The sequence below is a fragment of the Struthio camelus genome, chromosome 5 (assembly GCF_040807025.1).
Source record: "Struthio camelus isolate bStrCam1 chromosome 5, bStrCam1.hap1, whole genome shotgun sequence".
Classification (NCBI taxonomy): Eukaryota; Metazoa; Chordata; class Aves; order Struthioniformes; family Struthionidae; genus Struthio; species Struthio camelus.
In genome coordinates, this window is record NC_090946.1 from 7,442,128 (window position 1) to 7,467,902 (window position 25,775).

General features: G+C 61.6%; 2 protein-coding genes across 19 annotated transcripts in view; one reads left to right on the forward strand and one right to left on the reverse strand.

Moving 5' to 3' along the window:
• Positions 1–15,256, reverse strand: part of CTNND1 (catenin delta 1) — a 33,526-nt gene extending 18,270 nt beyond the window's left edge. For 10 of the 18 annotated variants that reach the window (XM_068944471.1, XM_068944470.1, XM_068944469.1 and 7 more), the window contains exon 1: positions 15,026–15,159. The gene's annotated coding sequence lies outside the window, so the exon portion shown is untranslated. Of the gene's footprint in view, positions 1–293; positions 1,018–11,515; positions 11,629–13,590; positions 13,969–15,025 lie in introns of those variants that run through there. The other 8 variants (XM_068944476.1, XM_068944472.1, XM_068944477.1 and 5 more) reach the window with 8 other exon arrangements.
• Positions 15,257–17,536: 2,280 nt separating this feature from the next.
• Positions 17,537–25,728, forward strand: BTBD18 (BTB domain containing 18). The gene is made up of 6 exons (XM_068944095.1): positions 17,537–17,842; positions 18,745–18,997; positions 19,552–23,867; positions 24,423–24,681; positions 24,817–25,363; positions 25,446–25,728. The coding sequence occupies exons 4-6, from the start codon at positions 24,552–24,554 to the stop codon at positions 25,726–25,728; spliced, it is 960 nt and encodes a 319-aa protein (XP_068800196.1). The 5' UTR covers positions 17,537–17,842; positions 18,745–18,997; positions 19,552–23,867; positions 24,423–24,551.
• Positions 25,729–25,775: the final 47 nt, after the last annotated feature.

Here is a 25,775-nt window from a genome sequence, read left to right on the forward strand (position 1 = left end):
GACACCGTGGCACTGAGTCCAGGGGAGCGGGGTGGATTTTCTTCCATTTGCTTTGGAGGCTGCCTACAGCACACGTGAACATCTGGTCACCTCCACCCTGCAATCCACCTTCATCAATTAAAAAAAAAAAAAATCGTGCCCATGCTGTGCCCAGCAGAGATGAGGCCCTTGCTGCTCCAAGTTCTCACCTGCCCCATATATTCCCGGAGATCCTCTCTGCAGAGGAGGTTTGGTGCCACCCCAAGCAGTGCTGACACATCCCAACTCTCACCCTTGAGTCAAACAGTCCCCACCTTCGACAGGCATCCGTGCCACCAGAACAGGGATGCAGCTCCTCAGCCTTCAGGGACTCACTGAAGCTCGGTGACAGCCCACACCGACACGGGAGCAGGTCTGCAGGGCCGGACCCCATAGACTTTCCTGCAAAGAGGCTGCACTGGAAGCACCCACGCACCCAGGAGATCCAGCCAGCAAGGTGCTGGGGGCAAACTGCCCAGAGAGCCAGCCTGGTCCTTCTCCCCTAGAGGGGGCAGAACTCCTTGCCACATCTCAAGCTCCTCCAGCAGGTCAGAACAGTGCTACCATCCAGACCCTCTGTGGGAGCACTCAGAAGCCCAGCCAGGAGCCGCCTTGGCTTGTTCCGATTCGGGAGCATTCGTTTCCAGAACAGTATTTTTGCCAAGACCTTTAGAAGACGGAGAGACCGCCGGACCGAGAAGGAATCCTCTCCCCGAGATGCGACTGCCATACGGCTACACCGCCTCTCCACCCAACAGCTCCCTAGCGTCTCCTCGACCATCTCCAGCTCTCCACATGGAGGAGGTAGATTTTTTGGGGGTGCATGAGGACACAACACCAGCGTCCTGGCTTCAATCAGATGTAGCTTCGCATCTCGGCTCTTCCAGATCTTGCGAGCGGTCTCATTTGCGCGCGAGCAGCCTCAATACTGAGTAGGGACTGGCAGGGCTCGCCTCCGCAGAAAGGCATGTAGAAGAGAGGCAGCAAGGCCAGCAGATTCCTCCGGCCCTGTCTGGCTGCCAGGCAGGCCCCGCGCAGGCAGCGACACCTCCCCAGCCCCGGGTCCCCACCTCCGCGCGTCCCCTGGGAACGTGGAAGCTAACAATGAAACTCACGGGGCTGTTACGGGCCCCAGATAAGGGGCCAGAGCAGCCATGAGGCTGTTTCCTTCCCGTCCTTTGCACGGGGAGTAAACACACAGCAGCGAGGGGAAGCAATGGGACCAGTCCCTCACCCACTACCTCTCCCTGTACTGCCGCACTCACAAACGCCTCTCCAGCCCAGAGAGGGGGACACGCAGGGACACACGCAAGTCCCCCTTCTCCTTCTGGTCCCCAGGGGAGAGTAGAAAGCCTCTGGGAGGCGAGCCAGCCAAAAGGCTCTCAGCCTGCAGCTCTGCAGGCCCCTCAACGCCGGGGGATCCTCCGGAGTCTTTCCTCGGCCAGCCGAGGCTCTCTCCACAGCATCAGGCTGCTACCCGCGTTAAGCGGCACGGCTGACCCTCGGAGCACGCTGGAGCCTACCCCGCGCGCAGGCATGTCACTCCTGCCCTGCACAGTCGGCACAGCTCCGTCATCGCAGGCAAGAAGTGCCAGCAAGGAGCGAGGCAGGGCCAGAGGGCGCCGACAGTCCGAAGGGGCTCTTCCAGCTCTCCTCCTCAGGGCCTCTGCCATGAGGACGTGCCACCTACCTCCATTCTTATTCCAGCCATCTTGTCTTCATCGATTCAGGATTAAAGACTAATTACTATGAAGCAGTGCCAGGTCCAGAGAGGTTAGCGAGAGCTTTCCCCAACTCTGCCCACAGGCACACGCCAGCACAATCGCAGGCTGGAGCACAGCCTTCACCCTCACAGCTGGCTCACGCGCAAACCCCAAACAGCCACCTCCGCCTTACACCCTCCCAGCTGCAGAGGAGCTGCCCTAAATCCCCCCAGCCTGCCTCCTCTGGGCACACACGCCAGCGTTTCGAGACCCGCACGTAGCACAGTCCTTCACCACCTCCTCATGCCAGCTCAGGGCCCGGGCCCTCTTCAGCAGAAGAAACACAGGGAGAGGAGAGCCCCAGCTGCGCTGTCTGATCCCGCCAACCAACAAGCCGCCTGTGACAGCCCGAAGCCAAGTAAGCTGGATCCCGCAAGGCAGAGGGGGAAATTCCAGGGATCGTTCTGTGCTTGTGCCCTACCACCCCCCCACTTCCCCAGCCTCTGAAGATGCAACTACAGAGCATTTTTCCAGAGCCAGACCCTGACCATCTTTGAGGACAGCTACAAGCAAGCCTTTTCATCATGACAGAGGCACTTGCTGACACACCCGTTACTTAAAAACCCCAGCAAGCCAAAAATATTCTGGCTGGCTTGGTTCAGGGCAAAACAAAAAGCCTAGAGACAAACACACCCAGGGGCAGCTTCTGCCCCCAGGCAGAAAGAGCACCAGAGCATTTCTCCCGCTGCTATCAATAAGAGGGGACCCTGGTGACCAACAAAACCATCCAGAAAGCTTCATATCCGATTCACCTGGCCTTATCTTACCTCCCAACTTCCCTCCAACAGGATACACCCCTATGCTGAGCCCAGAGGTTTTGCGCTCAAGCGCATCTACAAGAGATGTCCAAGGTACGATGCCTTTGGGGTCTCTTCCCCTTGCTTCTAGGGAGGCAGGCTATGAGCTGATTTGCCTGCATAGAGCTTCCCACCAAAGCAACCCACAAAAGCCTTCCTGGGTAAACTAAAGGGTCATTAATAGCAAAAAAGCAAAAAAAAATCCCCCCCCCCCAACACACACACTTTTCACCCTGACCAAGCTGTCCAGAGCTCTTCCACTGGAGGCACCCTTAGCCATAGGGCATTCCCCCTAGCCCCCCTTCCTCTGTTTCTCACAGGGTTACCTTCCTCCAAGCCGAATCCCTTGCCTGGAAAAATAACTTTGAGGGCCAGACCACAGTTGTAGCCCATCTAGAGTTCCCACCGCACCATCCTCTGCTGGAGGATGGGAGTTCAAGCCTTGAAGTCTTCTCACCAAGAATGCTTCCCTGCTGGCCAGGGAGGAACCAGGATGGAGCCAGCAGCCAGGGAACCATACCCCAGGCCAGGGAGGACGGACAAGATCCTGCAGATAGGACGCAAATAGGAGGCTTGACAGGCAGCACCTGCCACAGCGAGCAGAGCACCAGCCACCTTGAGCAGGTAGCCCTCCGCTTGGGTCTTCACAAGAGCTGGTCCAGTCTTGAAGGCTGGTCCGCTCTTGAAGGCAGTCCTGCAACCAAAGCCTTCAGAGGGCTACTACCTGATGGCCCTGGGGTGCCTGTATTTAAACCACTCCCTCAGCACAGGGGATTTTGGACAAAGTCCAGCCCAAGCACCTCCAAAGCCAGAATCCACCTCCACTACGTTGGCCCAACCTAGCTCTGATGCATGAGGTGCTCCTAACAGCCCTCCGTCACTTGGTGAGAGGGCAAACGGAGCTGCGTCAGCTCCGACGGCTGTGTTTCAGCACCCCCTTCGCTTTCCTGCTTGTTCGTGTCACACCCCCCCCCAACACCTGTTAAGCACATGGCAAGGTCCATCACCACAGCAGGACAGCCACTCACAGCCCTCCTGCTGCTGTGAGACATGAGCCACGTCTCTGCAGGCCTCCCGGCAGCTGCGCTTAAGAGCACAGGACGGACATGGCCCCTCGCTGGGGTTCAGATCACACAGCTAGATGAGAAGTTGCTGGGACACAAGGAGATCAGGGGTCTCGGGCCAACTAGATGGACCTGATAGGCTGAAGGTTGAGAGAACTTGCTCCCACTCCAATACAATCCCCAGCATTTACTAGACAAGAAAAACAGCAAAATCACTCGAGTAATTAGCCTTGCCCCATCCATTTGAGGGACTCAAAGGAAAGCCAGCTGGCCGGTTGCCCGGCAGAAGGGAACATCAACAGCTCTCAGCTCCAGACCCCTGTCTTCTCTCAAGAGAGGGCAACAGATTCTCCAGGTTCCAGTTGCATATCCTGATGCACTTAGTAAAAACAGAAAGCCCATCAATAATTCAAGCCCGCAACTGTCCGAGCACTCGCAGTGCATTACACTTGCTTGCGCTGCACGGGTTCATATCCCTCCTAATTCACCACAGGCTCCTGGTCAGTCCAAATTAGCGAAAAAACAAATGAACCAACATCTTTGGCATCTTTCCACATCCCTGAGTGCAGAGCCAGGCTCACAAGCAGGCACAAATAAATCCTCAGACCTTACCCTGCCCAAGGGGGCAACGCTAACCCTAGCCAAGGCACAGAGAACCAGCATGGTAACAGGTAGAGAACTTGCAAGTCCAAGCTTTTCCCAGCCCCATCTTGCATGCTTCCACATTCAGTTCGGAGGAGCCCAGCAGTCTCATTTGAGCACATCCTCCATCCCCGCAGCAGCACAGAGGGCCCTACTGCACAGAAAGGCCACAGCAAAACCAGAGCAGTTGATCCAGAAGCTCCCAGGAAAGAGCTCCCAACTCCCCGTTAGGGGGAAAGAAGGCGAGTTTTGACCACACCTATTTCTCACCCACCGCCCCAGCAACGTGCCCGCATCTCACACCAACAGCTCTGACCGCAGACCAGCCCATTTGGGAGGAACCCACTCGCCTGGACAGGTGCATCTTGGCATGGAGGTTGTGCAAGCCAGGGGTGGGCTCAGGATCCTGGCCCGCTCTGTCCAAGCCCCACGAGCGCCAGCTCGAGGGGAGGAGGACACCGTCTCCTACCGAGAGGCAGCTACAACCACAAGACAATCTCTTAATCCCTCCTTGTGCATCCCTCAGTCCTGATCCTGCTTTGGTTGCTGTCTTCAGCTCCACGACCACCACCCCTCACGGCCCAACGGCCCTCCCTGAAGGCAGGTTATAGAAAACACATACGATGGACTTCGGACATGCTGGCGCGTGGCCAGACGGCCCTCCCAGCACGGGAAAGGCCTGCTCCTCGCAGGCGGGTCGGACACCGCCTGGGGCGCCTACCTGCGCTGGCACAACCCCACCCTGACCAGCCAAAAGCCAGGCCCAAACCACCGGGCCCTGGCAAGAGCTGGATGGGGGAAAACCATGAGGAGCGCCAGCCTTCGGCTGCAGCGGGAGGAGAGCCGCTCTCCTCCGACCGTCAAGCGCAACTAGTCCGACCGGCAGCGGGACTGCGGTCTGGTCTCTCTCGCCCTCCACCGTGATGAAGGCCACGTACCTAAATTAGGAAAGACTCCCTCCAGAGAGGGAGTTACCTGCGCGGATGCAAGCAAGGACACAACACCACACCTTATAAGGGAAAGGGCCAGCAGCCAAAGGAGGATGATAAGGAGGGAAGAGATAAGAGCCAGGGTGGGGCCCGCACACCAGACAGGAGGGGAGGAAGCAGACGCGGCCCCCACTCCCCGGAGAGAGCAGGGGCCCAAGAATGCGCTGATACAGATCAGGGCTGAAGGACAGGTCCGTACACAGCCAGCGGTTGGGAAACCACAGCAGGCCATCACCAGGGAAGGGACAGGCACCGCAGCCGGGGGACGCGGCAGGCGCTTGCTTGGCCGAGATCCCTAAAGCGGTGCCTTCTGCTACCCCAGCGGGTCAAAGAGTCGAGCTCTTCCCTCCATACCCCAACCGGGGCTGTCAGGGCTCCCTCCGAAGAAGGGGAAGTGGCCAAGCCGGGCTGGCAGGAGCAAGGAACAGCGTGGGGACGGCCACAGAGAGAAAGGCTCGTTGGGCTGGTATGTCAGCAATCCGGCTCCAGGGCAGCTGTCCTGCCGGGCGCTCAAAGCGGGGGCCTGTGCACACGCGAGGGGCTAGGGGGCCGTGCTGCAGGAGGAGCTCGCTCCCGGCCAGGCAGCGGCGAGCGCTCCAGGGGGGCCGACAGAGCTGCAAACTCTCCGGCCCAATCCCGCGGCCGGGGAAACACGGGCGGCCGGCAGGAAAGCCGTACCTGCGGAGATGGAGAGACGGAGAGAGATGGAGAGCCTCCCTCGGCGAGGACAAGCCGCCCTCCCAGCGGGCAGGCGGCCAGGCCACCGCGCTCTAGGCGGAGACACCATCCCCGCTCCCCAAGCGGGGCCGGGCGCACCCCCTCGTTCCTGCCAGCAGCACCCTAGCAGCCGGGTAGCACCAGGGGGTCCCCACCCCGGGGGAGACGCCAGCCTCCCCTCCCAGCGGGCACCAGCCCCACTAGTGGTTCACACTCCTAGCCCCCCTCCCCACTGCCCCAGGCACAGGAGTTTCACATGTTGGGAGCCCTTTAGCAGCACAAAGGCGGCTCTCTCTCCTCTGTGGGAATTTGCAGCTGAGCGGCTCTCCGGGGACAAAGGGATTTCACAGGCACATCCACAGCCGGCCGGCCTCCCTCCCTCCCCCCGGCGTTCCCGCTTCCTGTCCCAGTAGCGCCAGACCTCAGGGGCGCAGCAACAAACAAACACCAAGTGCCGGATTCCGGGAACGGGGCCAGCGCATTCCCGGGGCAGGCCGCGCTCCGGCGGCCGGCGGCCTCCCGCTTCACCGGGGCGGCTCCTGGGCGCCCCTGGGGGAGCAGCCTCCCCCCCCCCCCCCAAGCTCTGCCGCCCCAGCGGGGTTGCGGGGCAACTCGCCATCTCCTCGCCCGGCTGCGGGTGCAGCAGGCGCTTTGGACGAGACAGCCCCTGCGGGACCCCACGGCGGCATGCCGCAGCCACCTCTCTCCCTCCTGCAGCGTCCCTGGCCTTCACCCCGTCTCTCTCTCTCTCCCCCTCCGCCTCCCACTGCCGGGCTGAACTTTCCCATTCAGCCGCCCCTCTCCCGCGACGAAAGCAAACATCACCCCGGCGCTGCAGAGATAAGGGCCGTGCTAGCAGAGCCGAGGGAGCAAAGTCCCTCTCGCTTAAGCCTCCGAGGCCGCAGCGTCACAGGAGCTGCCTCCCGCCAAGCTCAGGCGGGAGGGGACGAGGGTACGGCAGAGGGGGGCGAAGCCCCACCAAACCCCGACCCCTCTGCCAAGGGTTCACATCTGCCGCCGGCCGCCCCCAAACCGAGCGGCCACAGCCCCGCGGCCGGCGCTGCCAGTCGTGTTAAGCCTCCCTCCGGCGGGCCGCAGGCACAAGCGCCCGCCGCTAGCGGCCACCCGGACGGCCCCTGCCCGTAAGGCCTGCGACGCGGACGACTCTGTGCCAGCCCGGCACGCCGGGTTTCACGCCCGCGTTCCTGTCGCGGGGCCCTCGCTCCATCCGCACGTCCCTCTTCCCATCAAAGCCACTTGAGATCATTTCTCCTTTCAGCGCTCGCGGCCAGGCTAGTACCGGGCCCAGCCCTCAGCTCTGCGCTCCTGGCACCTTCGAGGGCTGGCGGAAGCGCGAAGGCACGGGGGAACCGGGAGCATAGCGGGACGAACTGGGAATCAAACCAGCAGGCACGTGCGCCAGGTGGGAACCGCACCGCTCGACTCGTCCAGAGAGCACCCAGCCAGGGAACCGAGCCATCACGTTTTCCTCCCTCGGGAAGGGTTTAAGCCACCAAGCAAACAGCAGGAAGAGGGCAGGACCGCGCAGGGCCCCCTCCCACCATCCCACTGATCTCCCCATCCATCCCTGCCCAGACAAAGCAGGATGCTCCAGAGGCGGCTCCTGTCCCGTCCGTCCCCCCCCCACCGCCGAACCCAAACAGGGCGCCTTTTCCTCTCTGCCCGTCCCTCACCTGAGCCCTCAAGCCAGTCAAGTCACACACCTCGCCTCCCCACGCTGAGCAAACAGGCAGCTGGTGAAGTCATGTTTAGCATGGGAGCGGCAAGGAGGGAAGTCGCTGAGATTAAGCCGGGAAGCCTTCTCAGCGGGCAGGCGGCCCGAGGGGGCAGCCCAGGAGAAGCAGGGCCCCCTCCCCTCGGTCATCCCAGACTCCCTCGGCAGGTAGGGCAGCTGAGTCACAGCACCAGGCACCCAGGGGTGGCGAGGGAGCAGACGGGCCCGCGAAAAACGCCCGCCCCGATCGGCATGACCTCATCGGATGCCCCCGCTCTCTAATTGCATGTGCGCGTCTCCGCTCGGAGATGGATTTAGAGGGCCCTGACGAGAGGAATAATGAACGGGTAAAGGAAAGCCATAGGAGAAGCATCAGGCAAGAGCCAAGGACTGAATCACCCCTGGGGGATGGGAAAAGGGCTGCTGCCCTGTTCCAGGGCTGTAAAGGGGCAGCGGGAGGTCCCATACGGTGCTCCCGAGGCCCCTCGTCGCACCCGAGCGTACACGCGGGCTGCCACGACCCAGAGCCCACGCAGGACCAACGAGACAGCAGGCCAGGCCCACGCTGGGACAGGCAGCGGGACTTCATCCCCTCCCCAGCCTGCTGCTCGAACCCCTTCTCGGCGCCGCTCCCCCCCAACCCCGCTCGCTGGGGAGCGGCTTCCCAGGCTCCCGCGCAGGCCGAGGGGAAGGAAACCTGCGTTTCCTGCTGAGACGGGAAGTGACATCGTGACTTCCCTTTCCCGTAAGCTTCTAAACACAACGTCCTGCCAAGCACCGCTCCCACCCTGCACGCAGACGCCCTGGAACCAGGCCGGGAAGGCCAGGCGCAGGCACAGCCAGCCACCCCCCTCGCCGCCAGCCGGTCCAGGTAGGGCCAAGCAACAGCCACCCCGCCTCGGCCGGCCACGCCAGGGAGGAGGTCAGCGCTGCCCACCCAGGAGACCAGGTGTCCAGCCAGCTCTCCAAAGGAAGGAGGCAGCCGCACCGTCTCGCTGGGAAGCATCCTACCTCCAGGAAACACACCTGAGGACTTGCCGTCTGCAGTGGTAGCTCGCTCCTGCCCAGGGCAGGGAGCATCCTGTAAGCAGAGGGTGGAAGAAGCTGGATTCCCACCCCAGGGAGCCTCCCATGGGGACCTAGCTGTGGCCAGCAGACCCAGAAGATGAGCTTAACGTCCGTCCTCCCTCCCCCTCCAAGGGGGGGAAGGCAAAAGCACTGTGCTCCCTGCACAACATCCGCTCACCAAAGCCGCGAGCAAGGGTGTGCTGCTTGTCCCCAGCCTCCTCTCACCCATCTCGCCTGCTGGCTTTACACAGCTCTGCGGGACACAAGCATTCAAGCCTGCCTGCCGGCCAACAGGGAGACACTGGGTTACCCAGCACCGGGGGGTTTCCAAGGCTCAAGGAAGCAGGATGAAGACAGCCGCGGGTAGCCAAGCGCAGCTCTGCTCGGCAGGCAGTGCCGCAAACAGCCCTCATGCCATCAGGTTGCTTCCCAGCCTCGCTCCCTGGTCCCATCCACCTGCCACGCCGCCACAGCTCTCGCCTGGCTTGCCCAGGGCTGCTCCTCTCACTGCAAAACAAGGGGGAAAACGGAAAAGGGAAATGGTTTTCTACCCAAGCCAGTTGCTAAAGACAGAAGTAGCGCACGGACGGAGAGAGAGAGCAGGCTCCCTGCTTGCCAGTGTCCTTTTGGAGGGGAGCTACAGGATCCTGGGAGCTCCCTCCCGCAGGTAAGAGCGTCAAAGAGAAGACTCTCACAGAGGAGGGATGAGAGTTACAGAGCAGTCCTGGGGCAGGCCTTCCCACATCAGAAAGGATTTCTCCCAGAAACACCCCCAGGCTGTCCCCCTCCTCCCCTGTCAGATCCTGGCTAGCGCAAAGGACGGACGACACTTCTCTCCCCCCCTCCCCACGGGCCTCGAAGCGAGTCAGCCCGCCCGCAGCCAGAGGCGGGCAGGGCAAACAGCCGCGCATGCAGCAACATGCTCAGAAGAATGTGTTACCCCACTGGGCAAGGGGCCTGCCAGGAACATGCAAACACGACCAGTGACCCACCCTTCTAGGTCGGAAAAACTCGTCTTTGCAGTTCGACACGCTCCCTCCCGCCGATCGCGGCAACCCACACGCACAAGCTGCCCGGCTGGAGCAGCGCCACTGCCTCCCCCTTCCTACGGGGCCAGCAGGAGAGGTACTGAGAGCGCTGGAGGGGAAGCAGCGGAGAGATCCTGGAGCTATCCTCGGACAAGATCAGCCAGAGCACCACGTGAGACAGGGGTGAGAGGAAAACTCAGCTGAGGACAGAGAGACACCTTCCTCCTCCTGGCCAGGGTGGGAATCAGTTCTCCATATTCATCTACTCTGAGGCTATCCAACTCCTACACTAGGCCGCTCCACTCCCGAGAGGGAGCCCATCCCCCTCGCTCGCCCCAGGTAATCGCTCTCCTACCGAGGAGGTGCTCGTGCTGTTGCAAAAGCTGCACGAAACAGGAGAGCAACTCGCCTTGCTGCCTCCTTCCCCTCCCGTGTCCCAGCCGCCTTCCACCCCACCCCTGGGATCACACAGGCAACCCTTGCCTGCGCTCCCCACTCTCAAGGAAGTGGGGAACGCAGGTAAGACCCACGGAGCTTCCAGCTTTCTCTTGCTCAAGATGGGCCGGCAGCAGGAAACCAGTGAACTTTGAGCAGCGTTTGTTATAATTGAGGCCAACGCCCAGAGGAATAGGAGCAGTCGGGGTTGGGATGGAGACATGATAACAGCTCCTGCCCTTGCATGCGTGAACCCAGCAAACTGCCTCCGCCAAAGCCAACCCAGCCAGCGCCTGGTCCGGAACAGCAAGCCCTTGTACCAGTCCTGGAGTCGCAGCCATTTTAAGCTGGTGCTCAAGAGCTGCGCTGCCCCTCCAGCCGGACTGTAGGTTAGTTGTTCTCAGAGCATGCTCACTCCCATCTGCTCACCCAGCCCCTCAGGCCTCTGCCCCAGCACCTGCCCTCCCCAAGACCTGGCCTGGCTAATCTGCGGCTCCCAGTGCAGCTCCTCGCTATGCGATCAGCAGCAGGGCTGAGCGGGCATGTGACAGTGAGCAAGCCGTGTCCTGGCAGCAGGAGAAGCCATCAGAGAGGTCAGCTCCAGTCCCCACACCAGGGCACAGAGCAGCTACCAGAACTGCTTTCAGAGCTGCCTGTTCCCCCTGCTCCAGAAGGCTCACACGTAACTCCCAGCCCGGCACAGCTTGGGCCGGTCACACCCGGCCTGGACGACCCCTCAGGACTGTTTTGCTAAACATCAGAGGCCAGAGGCAGGATGCTCGTGTGCCTACCAGCTGCGCCGACAGCATTTCTCCAGCCCCAAAGGCACCCCTGCTTTCTGCCACACAGACAGGCCAGCGCTGTGGTTTCACAACAACTTTAGGCCAGCCTAGCTGGCAAAAGAAATCCTGCCCTCCCATCAGCTCGAGCACTGGAGCGACGAACCGGATCACTGTTAAGACGGGGGCGGGGGGGTGTGGAAAAAACACTTAGGACCCTGAGCCCCTGCTTGCACAAGCATTTTTGCAGTGGACAACAGACCAGAGCTCAACAGCGTCAAAGCACCGTGGCCCTGCAGCACAAGGTTATGGGAACAGGAACAAGGTCCCCGATATGAGCTGCTCCGCAGCAACTGCCCGCTCGTACCCTCCGTCCTCTCCGAGGGAAGCCTCTCCCTTGAAGGCAGAAGAAGCCCGCACAGAGGCTGCCTGCAGAGCAGCCGAGACTGTCTGTTCCCACCTCCGTCAGCCCAAACTCACGCGTCTGACCCTTCAGCACAGTGAGGACCCAGGGAGAACGGCCCGGACATCCCAGCACCTGACCGACGCTGCTCCGGGCTGGTGCGCGCACCAAGGCGGAGAGGATAGGCACCTTTCAAAGGGTTCATCTATCTTGGCACACCGCCTGGCAGCTTGTGCTACTTAGTCACTGATTTCCACCCCGCCACCCACATCCCGCAGCCACCCTGTCTCACCCCTCTACTCAGTGTGGTTTCGATATGGGGCCACAATGAGGAAGCGGTAGCACTAGTGGGGAAGCCTCTCTCCACCCCGTTTCCTCTATAGAGGAACGGGGACAGAGAGAAGTACTGAGCACTAGCAGGAGGATCACGTGGCACCCGCCACTGCCCTGAACCCCACTCAACATGCTGAGGTCATGTGAAAACACGAGAGAGTTCATTAAGCCACTGGTCAGCTGCCTCCATCAGTCCGTCCCCACGGACTAGTTACCAGGCAAGCTAGACCCAGGGACCTGCACACCTATGCTGAACCCACATAGCGCAGCACAAGCATCGGTTTGGGGGGGGGGGGGGAAAGCAAGGCAGATTAGCAACAGGCACAAGATAAGCAGGAGACCGATTGACTCATGATCCAAAGCTGCAACTATCAGCCTGCTGCTGGGAGTCCCCAGTACACTAGTTCTGAAAGAACAAGTTTCCTCCAAACAGCCTCTTAGGCCTGTACAAGAACAAAAGCTGAAGAGGAGGTTGTGGCCACCTTGGGAAACTCCAGGACTTTGGTCTAAAGCCTGCAAAGCCAGTCCCTTTCCAACAGCCTCGTGTTGAGACACATTCTTGCACTGTGTGCCAGAGGACGGTTTCCTCCACCAGCCAAGCCCTGTGTCGCACACAGAGCTCTGAAGCTGCCTGAATCACCCAACAGGTTTGGTTTTGTCACCTCATCCAGGCAACACCTGCTGCCTTTTATGGACCCAAACCAGCCTGGTGCTTCCGCCCCTCACTGTCAACAAGGCAGAAATAAGGAAAAACAACAATAGAGCAGGGATTAAGGGGTTTTTTTAGGCCAGGATAAAAGCTCTGCATATCCCTCAAGACAGTATCACCACAATCTTGAGTAAGGGCTCTGCGCTTGCCAGTAGTAAAAGGCCAGACAGTTATGATGGGTTGCTGGGAAGAGAAACCAAGAGATTTAACTAGGACTCTTCCCTAAGGCTACAGGCACCGGTAAACTATTTTGAGGACTCAGCCTTCCAGGCATGATCCAAGCTATGCTACGCTTCGCTGGGCGTCCTAAACCACCCCAATACAAACACAATGGATCGAGGTTTTATCTCCGTGTCAGAAGTTGAAGGAGGGAGAGAAAACAAGGGACGCTTGATTGCAGGCTGGGCTGAAGCATCTGCCTCGGACTCTTAGTCCGTCTTTAGGGAAGGGAGGATCTCGAGGGCTACCGAACCACAAAGATCTGGGCCTGACCTCAGAGTCAGACGGGAGGAGGCTCGCCCCTCCGCAGCAGCCCAGCGGAGCCCAGCAAAGCCGTCCAGCACGCTCCACTAAACAAGCCACTTTCATCCTCCCACCCCTTCCCGGAAGGCTCCTTGCAAAATTCCAACAACTGCTGCACATCGCGAAGGACAGTCATTTGCATGCAACCGAGTCCCAGCCAAGTTCAATCAAGTGTAAAAAAAACACACTCCTTAAGTGCATGAGTAAACAGTCAGAAACAAGTAAGAGAACCTGCCTCAAGTGCCGAGAGCAGGATGGTACAGACAAGGTAACTGGGGAAGCCGAAAACATCCCCCGTTAGGGCTCTTGCTGACATAGCTTTCCACAGCTCTCCTGCTGCACCAGGGAACCCTGCCTCCAGCCGAAAGCTGGGGCCACAGCAGGCCCCGGGGAGCCGTGACGCACAGAAGCATGCACTGCGGGCAGCAGGAGACAGGAGCGAGCCACCACCAAACACTGCGACTGTCCCCAGCTGCTCTCTCCTATCTCCCCACATCCAGAGCAGCGCCCCGGAGAAAAAGAGCAAGACACTGAAACAGAAACCTCAGACTCGAGCAGTAAACACCGGGTATGCGATTCCCACGGTACCTGGGTCCTGGTGGTGCTGAGCTTCAGTATTTCGCTCCCTGCCAAGCTGAGGACAAGCCTGTTTTCAACTCCACATCAAGTGCAGGGCAGCCAAGTAACACCACAGGCAGGACAACAGGTAAGAGACCAAGCAGCAGACGGCTGTACTTCACATACCACCACAACGAGCCACGTGCCTAGATGGTCTCAGATGTGCCCAGACTCTGCCCTCTCGCTTCCCAGCGGCCGGGCAGAAGAGCTCTGTGCAAGGCTGGGTGCCACAGCCCCAAGACAAGGGTGTCCAACTCTGCCGCGAGCACGCCACAGACTCTTTCCCAGGGGAAAGGATAATCCCGGCCCTCCAAAAAAAAAGCCCTGCTCACCCCGCCGTCTCAGGAGTCCCTGCTTTGTCACAGGCTTCGTGCAAGAGCTTGGGCACGGAGCCCTTCCCGGGGAGGGAGGCACCTCCAGGAGATCCACCCCTCTCGCTAACAATCAGAGGAAGCTTTGTTGTCCGGGCTCCCTCACTCAAAGCCCAGGGGCATAGCGGAGATGCCCAGCATCCCTTCTGCAAGGGAGGCAAGCGTGCCTGTGCCTCTCTCTCTCACCGCTGTCCGAGGGCCACCCAAACTTGATTGCGTTTACCCCAAGATAAGCCTCTCCTCCGCAACACTCCCAGAGCCCTCACGTTGCAAGAGAAAGGCAGTATCAGAGAAGGTTATCGACTCCTAGCACAAAAGGCAGCGGACGGTGGGGAGGGAGGAAGCAGATCTCTTGCTAAGTGACAGGGCGGCCAACGGGAGCTGAAGAAAAACAGCCTGCTGAGCCCGGGGCTCCGGGGAACTGACCGTGGCAGGGCTGTTCCCCACCTGGAAGCGTTTCGGTGTCACCTGCCAGCCAGGCGGACACGTCTGGTTTTTAAGATCAGAGCTGTTCTATTCAGGGGACCCGCTGCGGGAGAAGAGGGTGTGTGGGGGGGGGGGGTTGTGCTCCACCCCACATACTTGACCCTCCCTAGGCACAGAAGTCCCCTTCCCCGCGAGAACAAAGGCGCAGACAACCGAGATAGCGGCAGACAGGCGAGCAAGGCAGATAAGAGAGTTTCCAGCTCGCCAGGGCGCTCCCCCACCCCCCTGCCCCGCCGGCCCCGAGCCCTCCCACGCAGCTGCCAACGGCGCGGCGCAGCCCCGCCGCCCCCCGCCCACGAACGGGCCGGCGCGGCCCCCTCGCTGCCCGCACGGAGCGGGGCGGCGGCAGCCCCGGGGCGCTGGCACACGCGCGCCCTTTGTCTGCGGGCCGGGCAGCGGCGACACGCGCGACGCTCAGCCCCGCGGGGCCTTTGTGCCCCTCCCTGCCGCCCCCGGCGGCAGCCGGCCCCGCGGCGGCTGCTCCTTCCCCCCACCCCACCCCCGGCGCTGCCGGCCCCGCTCGCCCCGGCGGCGGCGGCGGGACTTACCGTGGCCGGTCCTCGGAGGAGGGTTGGGGGGGGGGGGGGAAGGAAGGGGCGGCGCGCTCCGCGGGGTCCCGCCGCGGCGGAGGCGGCGAGGAGACACGGGAGCGGCGGCAGGACCGGGCGGCGGCCCGGGTGCCCCGCCGGGCCGGGGGGAGCGGAGCCGGGAGCGGGCCGGGGCCGGCAGGGAGGGAGGGAGGGGGCAGCGGGGCCGGGCCGCGCCGTGCGCCCCGCGCCGCTCCCGCACCTAAAATGGAAGTTGCTCCGGCGGGGCGGGGCGGGGCGGGGCCGCGGGGCGGGGCCGCCCCCGCGCACGTCAGCGCGCCGCGAGCCAATGGCCGCCGCCCCCGGCGCCGCCCGGCCCGCCAATGGCCGCCGCCATTGTAAGGGGGTCCCGCCGCGGCGGGGTGGTAACAACGGGGAGGGGGGCGGGGGCTGCCTCAAGAGGGGGGATCCTGCCCCCAAGGAGGGGGGATCCTGCCCCCAAGGAGGGGGGGATCCAGCCCCCAAGGAGGGGGAAACCTGCCCCCAAGGAGGGGGGATCCTGCCCCCAAGGAGGGGGGGATCCAGCCCCCAAGGAGGGGGAAACCTGCCCCCAAGGAGGGGGGGATCCTGCCCCCAAGGGGGGGGGATCCTGCCCCCAAGGAGGGGGGGGATCCAGCCCCCAAGGAGGGGGGGATCCTGCCCCCAAGGAGGGGGGGATATCTGCCCCCAAGGAGGGGGGGATATCTGCCCCAAGGGGGGGGGGATCCTGCCCCCAAGGAGGGGGGAACCTGCCCCCAAGGAGGGGGGGATCCAGCCCCCAAGGAGGGGGGGATCCAGCCCCCAAGGAGGGGGGAACCTGCCCCCAAGGAGGGGGGAACCTGCCCCCAAGGAGGGGGAGGATCCTGCTCCCAAGGAGGGGGAGGATCCTGCTCCCAAGGAGGGGGGATATCTGCTCCCAAGGAGGGGGGAACCTGTCCCCAAGGAGGGGGGGATATCTGCCCCAAGGGGGGGGGATCCTGCTCCCAAGCAGGGGGATCCCTGCCCCCAAGGAGGGGGGGGGATCTTGCCCTAGGGGCTGTCTTTGCTCCTGGGGGGTGGATCTGCCCCCAGGAGGGTAGTTGCCCTTGGTAGGTTATCTGCCCCCAGGGGGGATCCTGCCCCCAGGACGGGACGTGCGCCAGGGGCGAAGAACTGCCCGGCGGAGGAGCTCTGTCCCTGGGAGGAAGAGCTGCCCCCAGGGCAGGGGGTCCGCCCCCGGGCACAGCAAGCTGCTCCCCGGGCTGGGGCTCTGCCCCCCGGCAGGAGCGGCAGGGCGAGGAGGTCTCTGGGCAAAGCCCTTCCCCACCTCGGCAGCTCCTTCGGGCAGAGCGGCAGCGGATCCCCCTCCCGGCCTGGCACGCGCCCACGGGCCCTGCGCGACGGCCCCGGGCCCTGCGGCGGGGAAGGAGCGTACGCGGCACCCGTGGGGCTCAGCCCTCCCCGGGCTGGGGGTGGAGGAAGAAACGCGACAGTAGTCGGGGGGGAACTCCCTGGACGTGGGGCGACGGAGAAGGGCGGCGAACCCGCCGTGGGAGGCGATACCCTTGCCCCCTCCGCGGAAAGCCCGCAAACGCTCGCGCGTGTGAAGCACCACCGCTACCCCTGCGGGCCGCCTCCGAAGCCCAGGGGATCATCGCAGGCCGAGCCTGTCTCCCATCCTGCCGCCGGACCCCCGTGCGCCCCCCCAGGCCCTGCTGCCCCTCCGGATTTGCGTGCGGCGGCGCCCTGCCCCATCGGCTTGCGCTCTGGCAGCCTGTGCGTCATGCTTGGCTCAGGAACGCTTCCAGGGGCTGCTCTTCCCATTAAAGTTTTCAGTTGTTTCTTACTCCATCCCAGCTCCTTTTGCCTCCCCCGCCAGCCGCTGCCTCCGTCCTGACAAAACTGAGAGTTTGAGAGCGATCCCGATAAGGCAAGATGTGGCTAGCAAGGGACTGACGCAGCCCGCGCCGGTAACGGGGGCTGCCTCGCCTGCGTGCGACCCCCTGAGACCGCGGGTGGAGGAACGCAGCCTGGGCGGCCGGGGCTAAACACCTCATCTAGACGTGGGTGACCTGAAGGCCCAGCACCAGCAGGCGCGTCCCCGGTAAGGGGAGCAGGGGCGGATTTCAGAAAGCCCCTTGCGTGGCCAAGGCCGTGTGGGCCGCCGAAGGACTGCAAACACAGGGAATGGCTGTTACGAGTCCCATCAAAGCAAAGATGAGATAAGCCATTGGGAAGGGGTCTAGTGGGGAAGGCGCGGGGTCTTCGCGCGCCGCTAAAGCAATCGCGCCTTTCACAGTAGACTTGGAAAGAATCAAACGCAAACAACAACCCAGCTAAATTAATCCTGCTTTGCCCCCTCTTCCAAGGTACTAAATCAAACAGTGTTGCAATCGCTGCTGGGTCACAGAAATAATACAAGGGGATCTGGGTAGATACAGAGAGCCGGGGCCGGAAGTAGCAACAGGAGATTTAATAATTACAGCTAACGCAGCTGGAGAAATACAATTCCGAAATGCCGTACTCCACAAAAGAGAGTTACTCAGCTTGGCAAGGAAGTGGCGCCACTTCCCAGGGCCCAGGCTCCGCCGCTGACACTATATGGGAGCTGATTCAGAGTCGAGGGTGTACTGATAGCTCAAATGGGAGACCGGCAGCCTCTTCTTTGCTGTAAGCACTCTCGCACGCGCACCTTTGTGCTCTTCCAGTAACGGAGATTTTCCCCTTTTTTAACAAAGGTCTGGAAGCGATGCAGAGCCTGCCTGTTTCCAGGTTAAGCGTCACTCACCTGAGAGAAGTCCTGATCCAGATCCCCCGAAGGTGACATTCATCCACCTTGTCTCTGGTTCTGGGCTGGCTGGATTCAGTGACTGGGGAGAATCCTGTCGGGTCCTGAGTGCCAAATTACTAGTAAGATAACGGCAGGAGGAAAAGAGTCGATTAAAGTCTTGGGTGGGGATGGGTGATTCTAGGAGTAAATATGCATAGCCTGGTTAAGCAAGGAGGAGGTGGGGGAGATGCGATAGCAGCCTGCAAATGTTTGAAGAAGGTAATCCCCCAGCCAGGGGTGGAGGTTGCCGAGGGTGCTGCAAAAAGGCCTAAGGAGGAGAAATGGGATTAAGTTAACGTGAAGGACACATTTAGAGAGATTATCAGGGCGGGCGGGGGACTCCCAAACCCTCCCTGACGTTACATCAATAAAACATTCTTCAACGTGCTGGCTGGAAAGAGAGCAGGGGCGGGGGGGGTTCAGGGATGGCGGGACCTCTGCCTCTCACAGACAGCAGGAGGTTTCTCTGTCCCACGGCACAGGCGAACTGAGACCTTCTTCCTGCGCCCCTTTCGTCCTCACCCCTGCCTGATCCTCGTCTCCCAAAATCGGGAAGACACGGCCCCCCTCAGCCCTGTGGCTTGAGTGAGAACTGCTCCTGGATCACGGCTAATCCCTCGCTGCCCTCCTCTTTTCCACGCGAGCCACTCGACGCGCTGGAAGAAGGCACTTTTGTGAGTTGGCTGGACTTGGCCAGGGAGTTCAAAGATACAACGGGAGGTACAACAGGCTCGCGGTGGGGCGCACGCGGGAGCCTGGCACGATCACACAAACCTTGTGCCTTCAGGAAGCCAGGCTTAAAAAGCCAGCCATGAAACCTACAGCATCGTTATGGTGGGAGTCACCAGATGGAGCTGTTCCACGTCAGCTCACAAATTATTTCAATCCACAGGTGGATTTCGAGCGTTGCCTCCAGTGCCCTTCTTTCACCCCATCGCTGTCCCAATTTGCCCAGGCTGCGTGACAGGGAGAGCTGGTCTCCTGACACGTCTCTGCCCCTCAGGGGAGCGGGTGGCCAAGAGCAGGGTGCTCAAACCGTGCTAGGCTTTGCCCCGGAGAAAAAGCATGAGGCACACACGCCGCGCGCCCCGACACGCGACAGGGGAGAGCGCGCGGCAGACGGCTGCCCCTGACACGGACGACAGGTAAGCGGCCACCAGCGCACAAAGCCTGGGGCGTCCTTCTGGCGTGCCTGATACACGGCTGCGTTGCTGCTGTTGCAATCAGCCCAGAAATTTAACAGCCTTTAGAGTCTTTGGAGAGTTTCTTCCAAAATTAAACAGTAGAAACGCACCATCGTGAACACACCTACGTTGGCTCTGAATTGCAGCTAGAGTCAGACCTCTTTGAGGCCCGAGTGAGTGCCTCTGTGGTCCTGAGGGCTGCAGGGCTGAACTGGACGGGGTCTAATAGGACATTTTCATCCCTACGTCCTGATTCAGGAGCGGCCTGGCAGCAGCCAGAACACCCAGTAATACGTGCTTACTTTTGAAGGCAGATTGAATCCTGATCCTCCGGCTTCGGCTCACCCAGCAGCAGATAATGCTCTTGTTTGAACAGAAGTACTGTGGCAGATGAGTCCCATCCCACCGCTTCCTGAGGAGGACAGAAGAGATGTGTCAGTAGCATGGGAAAACCTGCCCTCTTTTCACAGTAATTATGTGTAATAACATCTTACGCATCCCCTTTCATCCTACAGCGCTGTCAATGCCTTATCCAGACGAGACGCCCAGAAAACGCAGCTACCGCCGGAATAGAGCAAGACGACTTGTTTACAAGACAGACCACTGCTCCGCAGCAGCGGAGGGCAGGAGGAAGAGGAAGCTGCCGTCTCCAGGTCCAGCGCAGGCAGTTCAGAAAGGTGGCCTGCATTGTTCTAAATCAGGATAACGAGGCACTTCCGCGGCCCCTTTCCTATGGTAATCCCAACAGGTTGTTGTCTTCCCCCCCTGCAAAAGGGGAAGCGCGGCTGCGGGGAGGTTGAAACGACTCACCCGACTCACCCACCCGTCAGAAGCCCGCATTAAACAGGCGGAGGGAAGCCGCGGCTGCCTCAGCTTTTCAGCCCTAATTCTAACACGCCAGCCAAGAAAGCAACTCAGATTTCAGCCCAGTCCACCCCAACATCGCCCTGGAAGCTCCGCGTGCCCTGCATGGTGCTGAGCCAGAGGCTGAGCGCGGTACCTGCATCCCTCCCGCCTGCCTCCTGCTGTGCCAGGCCTCCTGTTAACCTCTGAAACCTGACCTAGCTGCACCCTGCTGCGCTTCTGGACCATCAAGTTCCTGTTACATCTTTCGCTCAGATGTCTGAATGACTGAAGCACGCGCAGAAATCTCCTTCCCTCCCAGGCCTGCAGCGTTCGGTCGCTGTTTACAGTCTCTTCTTCTTCCTCTCTCCACCTCTAGCCCTTTCCTCGCAATAGACCCCAGCCCTCACCTCTCCTTTCCGGGGCAGAAGCAGCAAAATCAGAGAAACCGCCCGAAAACGGGAAACAAGAGGCAGCTCCTGCACTGTAGAGTCTAGCAAGGAAAGCAAAAGGGGCCATCACTGGAAGATAATCACAACTGTGAGACCCAGGCTAAGAATTTTTTTTCTCTTAAGGAAATCAGGAGCCCAGCATCTCCTGATTTGAAGGGTATAGGAGACATGGGAAAGACGCCCCTTGTCCTGTGGAGATGCCTCTCTCCCCATCGACTGCAGAGGGAGCCCGGATAACCAGTTAATGCTTAGGCCTTGTCCAGACGGAGATACCGTCCCTTCCCCTCCCCTCCCCTCCGAGTCCCAGGAGGAGATAAACGCAGCTCGACTCCCCCGAGCCACCCAGGGCTCTGCCAAGCCACAGGCCGCAGATGGGCGCATGAGAGGGCACAGGCCCCACAGTTCCGGCCCAGCAAAGCAAAGACCTGGCTGGGGCACACCAACATGCTCTCCCGAGCCTTGTTCCTGCCGTTTTCGCCGCGTAGACAGCAAAGCTTAAGAAGGAAAGAAGGCATTGCTGTAGACCTGGATCTCATCAGGGTCTGGCTTTGGGCATAGGTGGGGTGCCTGCCTGCTCCCACGAGTGGGGGACTGCTCCTGCATCCCACAGTTTAGGTACAACCCCAGATAATTAACTTTTGGACACCCAAAGGAAAGAATCAGTCTTAAAACATTTTGCTGGCATGGCGATGAGAGTTAGAGTCGAGTATTTTTAGCCAGGGATTCTGGCTGAAAGCGTGGCCTTGGGGATAAAGGGAGAGGAGGCCATGGGACAAAAGGGTGTTGGCGCTTTTTCCAGCATAGATTATTTGGCTTTGGGTACTGGTAAAAGTTACACTAATAAAAGGCCTCTTTTGTGTGCAGGCTGTATCTACAATGGGAGTGTTTGCTGGTATTGCCGGATCATATATCAGTAACTTTTTAAGGGCAGACAAGGCCATCGGAGAGGAGGGAGAGGTAGCACCGTGGCTGTTGGGGTCGGAGTTTCGCAGCGGCGAGGCTCTGAGGACTTTTGCATGACGGGGATTAGCCCTGCGGCCTTTGCGAAATACCAAAAACGCCTCAAACCAAAGGGCCCGTCACCTGTGCTGGACCCAGGATTTTCTGTCGCCGCCTGAAAGCGGCTCTGTTGGCACGTCAGGCCAGAGCGCCCTTCTGAGTCACGCAGGCGGCGAATAACGAGCGCGATTCAAAGGCAGCCCGTTCTGCTGGCAGGCCCGAAGGGTACTGCGCCCGGTCCCCCGGCGCCCTGACCGCTTCACACGCTCTCCTTCTGCCACGGGAAACATGCCTTCCCTTTTTGCCCGCTGCGACTGCCGGGCTTCGCTTCCCAGTCGCTATCACGAGACACACGGGACAGCTTTCGGGGCCGTTGAGGTCTGTCTCTGCAGGACGCCGGGACGCCCTCGTCCACGGCACACCCCGAGGGGCTGTGCCCGGTTCCACGTGAAGGACGTTCTCTGCGGGCAGGGGAGGCTTGCACAGGAAGAGCGGACTCTGCCCTTTAACGCTTTGCTTTCCCGATCCCTGGCCAGCAGCAGCGTGAACGGGAGGTCGCGCAGGAGCCGCTTACCACAGCGCGAGCATAACTACCACCTCTGAAGCCAGGAGCCTGTCCCTCCCGCGGCGTCCGCGGCCTAACCTCTGTCAGACCGTGAGGCCTCAGAGCCTCCCAAGCCTCGGGGACGTACCACGCACGGGCAAAACAGGGCAGCCGCTAAGCCGCACGCTCCGTCTCCCTTTGTGGCCGTACAGGTGCCTGGGGTTCGGCTTAGACTGAGGACAGCAAGTCCTGTCTCCGGGCCAGCAAGGGGCACGCAGCGAAGATTCACCCATCGCCAAACAATCAGGATTTTGCCTCACCTGCTGATCAGTCGCTCGGTCGCAGGGGGAAGCCTCTCTGATATCAGCGCTTTGGAATTTTTTAATTTAACTTTGCGTTGGCTCGCTTTCTTTCACTTGACTTCTCTGGCCTGCTCGGCTCACCCAGCTGAAAAGCAATTTCCAGCGTTAACGTCCCCCCGATCGCCAGCTCCTGATCAGAGCATCTGCTTATAAGTCAAGCCTGGCTGGAGAAGGAGTTTTCTCTCGGTTCCTCTGCCGTTCCCCACTGAATGAACTCCCCCTCTCTTTACTCTGCAATCTCAGCATGGTTGGGGCATGACGTAAAAAACTATGAAGCAGCGGGGAAGGCTGGACTGCTAAGCATACCCTAAAACCACTCGTATGTTCTCTTTCGGGCTGCGGAGGCTGCTTTTCCAAACTCCACAGCCACGCTGAGCATCTCTTCAGCACACCGCTGGCGAGCCAGGTCCTGGGATCGCAGCTGGCGACGCGCCACGGAGGTCTCCACAGGGATTTCCCAGGGATGGGGATCAAGACGGGCGGGGGACGAAGTGGACCCGCGGACCGATTACCACGCTGAGAATCAACAGGCAGATTTAAAAAACAGAGTGAGCAGAGTCAAGCTCTGGAATCCACATACACGCACCTAAATCCGTAACTTTTTTAGCCGTATCCTTTTGCTCCCAATGAATTCGAGCTTTCCAAGCAACAACTGCGATTATTATAATTCCAAGAGCTTGCAGGGGGCGGGGAGGAAACATCTTCTGTACTTTTCTTCTATTTTTATGAGCACATGATAGCACTTTGATACAAAATTACGTGTTTCACTGCTTCCCTTGGTATTTACAGCCTCAGTCAAAGCCACCCGAGGTCAGCGGAAAGGCTGCCACTAACCTCAGTAGCCTCTGGCCCAGACCCACAACCAGTCACTTTCCTCCTTGGTTGGCATCTGCTCTGCACACAGCAAAGATTGAGAAAAGCACCCTCACATGTCGAAACACATGAAAAGCCATCTGCAAAGCCACAGAAAACATTAGGGGATGACACTGCATTTAACTAGTTGCAAAAAACTTTGTAGATTAAAAATCTACAGTGTTGTTTAGACTCTCATTCTTCTTTAGCTCTTAAAATTTCCACCCACTTTGGTTGTTTGTAAGAGCGGCTAATAACTCCAGGCAATCGGGCTGGGATTACTCTAACTGTTGTTCCTGTGTGCGGAGTGACTGACGCAGATGTTTCTACAATGGATGCTTTATAAACTGACAAAACACATTTCAAATCCTGTAAGCAGGCAGCGTCGCTTGCACGAAGGCTGGTTTCCGAAATACCCACCATCAATCCTCCCCTTTTTGCCCAGCGTTTGTGTGCGGCTCCGTCTTCCTCACAGGCGTCAGGAAACCGTGAAAACGCCACGTCTCACGCACAAGGCCACAACGCGTTTTCTAAGCCCAAAGCAAAGCTCCGAGCGGGGCGCCGACCGAGCGGACGCACGACCAGTTGTAGCGCCGCCACGCCGGGAAGAGCTTCTTGGCAAACAGCAGGCCCTCATCCCAGTTATTTCTCTCTTGTCCGCGGTGCTTAAACCCCTTAGCGACAGGGCTGAAGATCCAACACGGCGAGACAACGCGGCGCGCCCTTGAAAAGGCCTTCGCCTCAGGGAGGCCGCCGTAAGCCACAGAGGCCTGGGACGGGTATTTCCCTCAGCAACACCCCCCCTCCCCCCACCAGAAAGGAGCCGCTCCGGCCACTCTGGCACCTGCAGTCACGACTCCGCCAGCCGTGGGCCCCCGCGGGGCGGCAGAGAGGGAGGGAAAGGCGGAAGGCGGCGCGGCGCCATGTCGCGAGCAGCGGCGCCATGTCGCGAGCAACGGCCGTCGTCGCCGTCCGCCGGCGGTGGCACCGCCCTCCCTCGAGGAGTTCCCGCCAGAAGCGGAAGCCGCGCTGGGATTGGCTGGCGGGGCGGGCCAATGGCGGGGCGGTTGCTGGGCAGGTTCCCTCGCGGGGAACGTTCTGGGGAGGGGCGGGGCGGGGCGGAGTGAGGCGCGCACGCGCGTGGGCACGCGGGCGCGGGCAGGCGCCGCCCGCCCCGCTTCCTCCCTCCTCCCACTCGGCACTTCCGCCCGCGTGGGTGCGTGGCGGGCGGGCGAGGCCGGGAGCCGGGGGGCCACCCACGCGGGCCTGCCCCTCGCAGGGCGCCGCCGTGGGCGCCTCGCCCCCCCACGCAGCGCTCCTCTCTGCACCCCCAGCTGCAGCGCGTCCACCAACGCCACCGCGGAGGCCGCCGCGAGGAGGGCGAGAACCCCCCCCCCGCCCCCACGAGGAAGGCCCACGGGTGACACGCCGCCGCCACCCGCTCCCTCGCGGCAGGGGCGCCCATGGGCTCGCCGGCGGCCGGGCCGCGGCTGCTGTACCGCAGCTCCCGCCTGCTGCGCGCCGCCTTCCTCCAGCTGCACCGGCAGCAGCAGCGGGCCGACGTCTTCTGCGACGTGCTGCTGCAAGCGGAAGGTGAGCGAGCCGGAGGGACCGCCGCCGCCCCCTTCCCCCCCACCCCAAATCACCCCCCCCCTCCTCGGCCGGAGCGGGACCGGCGCAGAGCGGGGTGGGCAGGGGGGCTGCCACGGGCCCGCCGTTGCTTTGCAGGCCAAGCGGTGCCGGCTCACTGCTGCGTCCTGTCCGTGTGCAGCCCCTTCTTCATGGAGCGGTTGGCTGCGGAGCTGCCGCCCCGGGGTCGCAGGGTGGTGCTGGAGCTGACCGGCTTGAAGATCGGGGCGCTGCGCAAGCTGGTGGATTTCCTCTACACGGCCGAGCTGGAGGCGTCGCGGGAGGAGGCGCAGGAGGTGCTGGCGGCCGCCCGGCAGCTCCGCGTGGCCGAGCTCGAGTCGCTGCAGCTGAAAGGCGGCCGGTTGGTGAAACCCGGCCCCAGCTGGCGGCTCGACCGCGGTTGCTTGCGGACCCCCCGACCCGCCTCCCCGGGGGGCTGCGGGAAGCCGGCCGGCGCTCCGCCGCAGGGGCAGACCCCACCGGTGACCAAGCGAGCCGGCTGCCCCGGTCCCGTGGGGCCCGTCAAGCTCAGGAAGGCGGTGAGCCGCGGTTGCTGGGAGGTGGTGCAGGAGGAGAGGTGCCCGCCGGGGCCGCGTCCCGCCGGGCTGGAGCCGGAGACGCCGGCGGGGGGCGACGCCGAACCCCGGCCCGGCCCGGCCCGGCCCGGCCCCCGCCGTGGGGCAGCCGCCCGCCGGCCGGCGCTCTCTGCCCCGCGCCCACCGCCCCAGGAAACCGGCGCGGGTGCCCCCCGCCGCCAGGCAAAGCCGCGAGCCAGCGGGGGCCCGGGACCCCCTGCAGCGGGACCCGCCGCAGCGGGACCCCCCGAAGGGCCGGGGGCTACCGAGCCAGCCTAAAAGGGGCGACCCGGCCGGCGGGGGGCCGCCGACCGGCCCCGGGGGGGCCGAGGCGGAGGAGATCGACGTGGGCGCCACCGAGCCCCGCTTGCCCCCCGGCGCTGTCTGCGTCCGGCCCAGCCCGTCCTCCGAGTCGGACGTGGATGTCCTGAGTTAGGGGCGCCCCGAGGCATCGCCCCGCTGCGGGGGGGGGGGGGGTTACGA